This window comes from Propithecus coquereli, unplaced genomic scaffold (assembly GCF_000956105.1).
Source record: "Propithecus coquereli isolate 6110/MARCELLA unplaced genomic scaffold, Pcoq_1.0 Scaffold200, whole genome shotgun sequence".
NCBI classification, from domain to species: domain Eukaryota; kingdom Metazoa; phylum Chordata; class Mammalia; order Primates; family Indriidae; genus Propithecus; species Propithecus coquereli.
In genome coordinates this window covers 1773353-1776042 of record NW_012144968.1, presented here as the reverse complement: position 1 = coordinate 1776042, position 2690 = coordinate 1773353, and the positions used below count along the sequence as shown (strand labels likewise).

The following is a 2690-nucleotide window of genomic DNA, read 5'->3' as shown; positions in this document are numbered from 1 at the left end:
TTGCTAATGAATAGTGATACTGACCATGTCTTCATGTGCTTATTGGTATTTGTATATCTTCTTTGGAGAAATGTCTACTCAAATCCTTGCCTAATTTTTTATCAGATTGGTTGTTTTTGAATTATAGGAGTTTTATATATATTCTGAATATTAATCCCTTATCAGATACATGATTCACATATCTTTTCTCCCATTCTGAGGGTTTCCTTTTCACTCTGTTGATAGTGTTCTTTGCACAAAAGTTCTTAGATTTATGTAGTGCTATTTGTCTATTTTTGCTTCTGTTGTGTTTACTTTTGGTGTTACATCCATGAAATCATTGTCAGATCCAAGGTCATGAAGCTGTTCCTCTAACATTTTTATAGTTTTAGCTCTTATGTTTAGGTCTTTGATCCATTTTGAGTTAACTTTTGTGTCTGGTGTCAGGTAACGGTCCAACTTATCTTTTGCATGTGAATATTTAGCTTTCCCAGCACCATTTGTTGAAAAGATTGTCGTTTCCCCGTTGAATGGTCTTGACACTCTTGTCAAAAATCCTTTGGCAAGGTTTGTTTCTGGGCTTTCTATTTTATTCCATTGATCTGTATGTCTGTCTTTATGCCAGTACCATGCTGTTTGGGTTACTGTATTTTTGTAGTAAGTTTCCAATTGTTTATTTTTTGTGTGTAGAAAAACACTAGTGGCTTTTAATATTAATTTAATAATCATATATCTTGCTGAATTCTTAGAGTTTTTCAACTGATTGCACAAGGATATAATTATGTCTATCGCAAATAATTATAAATGCTACTTCCTCTCAATATTTGTCTTTTTTTGTCTAACTGCATTAGTTTTAAAACAATGTTAAATGATTATGCTGGCTATGTACTGTATTTCTTTTTCTCATTTCTGCATTAATGGAAATTCTCCTAATATTTCATTATAGAATATGATGTGGCTTTTGGTTTGAGATATATTCCTAAACTTTTGAGGTTGACATCAAAAAGCTTAATTGAAATTTGGCACTTAGGTGCAGTTTGTTTCTTCTTGCCATTATCAGGAATAGAATGTTTGTCTGAAGGTATCATGGAAGAATTACCCACGACAGTTTTTGAGTATCTCTCTTTCTCTCTCACCATGATGTTTCAGAGGATCTTAAATAATTGACCTTTTCTGTTTTTTTTTTCCCAGAATGGCCAAAGTTTTTTAGTCTTGGATGAGCAAAGATTTGCAAAAGAAATTCTTCCCAAATATTTCAAGCACAATAACATGGCAAGCTTCGTGAGGCAACTGAATATGTGTGAGTATGGACAACAGTTTTTTTGGAGTGCTGTTATCAACCACCAGTTAAACCATTTTTTTTTCTCATTAGGTTGATAAAGGAAAATATATGCCATGCAAGCACCACTAATTTTTCACTCTTGTCTATGTTAGTCATTTGAATTTTGAATCTTTTTCAGATGGGTTTCGCAAAGTAGTACATATTGACTCTGGAATTGTAAAACAGGAAAGAGATGGTCCTGTTGAATTTCAGCATCCGTACTTCAAACAAGGCCAGGATGACTTGTTGGAGAACATTAAAAGGAAGGTGAGTTACTATTAACGTGAACTAACATCTCACATTAGAGTATTGACATGGATGGAGTATGTTTGGCAAAGATTTTTATTTCAGCTGCTGAAATTAAGAATGTTCAGAAATACACAGGTATTCCTTTTTAAGATGAATTAGACCAATAAAACTTTAATTAATTATTTGCCTCTATTCCCCACCTCTCAGCTTTACTGAGGGCTCAGTCTTCAGACACTTTCTAGAGGAAGGAAAATGTTTATATTCTAATTAAGGGTGAGGAGTCATTCATTATAATGGGATGGCTGACTCCTAAGTTAGGTAAAAAAAAAAAAAGTTAGCTCCCACTAGTATACTAGCTCCCTAGAGGGCTTTTTCTGTAGTTCAGTGTTTTGTATCCAGTACCCCCAGTAAGTCTCTTACACATAGTAGGCATTTGGTAATACATTTTTGAATGTATTTCTTTTGCTAAAATATTTTACTAAATCCATAAAAGGGGTGGACTATGAAAGAAAATGGCCTAACATGTAGCATTTACTGCATAAATTTATTTAAACATGGAATGTTGTAACAAACTTGGGGAAATTACAGGAAATTTGGCAGAAGGGGGACAAAAAGATCCTAAGATGGTCCTGCTCGTGGAAACTTAAAAAATAAGCTGATTACTCCTTATTTCCTCTCCCATTTAGCTATGAAGTTTATTCTTTCTCTAGAATTTCATCCTGGGCTTTTGGAACCAGATCTCAATTCCTGAACAGGCTACAAAAACCTCTTATCATAGGGAAGCTTTGCATTACAATCACTGGTGTTTAGTATTTGTTTGATTTTCTAAATTTACCTTTTGAAAGGTTTCGTCTTCAAAACCAGAAGAAAATAAAATTCGTCAGGAAGATTTAACAAAAATTATCAGTAGTGCTCAGAAGGTTCAAATAAAACAAGAAACTATTGAGTCCAGGCTTTCTGAATTAAAAAGGTAAAGTATTATTTCCAAATATGATTCTAATTTGGGGGTTGGGTGTGTGTGTGTTTGTTGGAGATTGGAGGTTGTCTGGTGCTTTAGGTACTTAGATCACTTTGTTTAAGCCAAGATCAAAGGTCGTTTTTCGGCAACTATTGGTTCCTTTTGTGGCCATCAACGTTACTG

The 2690-nt window shown here is 33.9% G+C and overlaps 1 protein-coding gene across 1 annotated transcript in view; it reads left to right on the top strand.

Moving 5' to 3' along the window:
- HSF2 (heat shock transcription factor 2) overlaps positions 1 to 2690 on the top strand; it is a 52241-nt gene that overhangs the window by 24078 nt on the left and 25473 nt on the right. The window contains exons 2-4 of the mRNA XM_012643804.1: positions 1171 to 1279; positions 1440 to 1567; positions 2395 to 2519. Of these exons, the coding sequence (XP_012499258.1) occupies positions 1171 to 1279; positions 1440 to 1567; positions 2395 to 2519 (362 nt within the window). The remainder of the gene's footprint in view (positions 1 to 1170; positions 1280 to 1439; positions 1568 to 2394; positions 2520 to 2690) is intronic.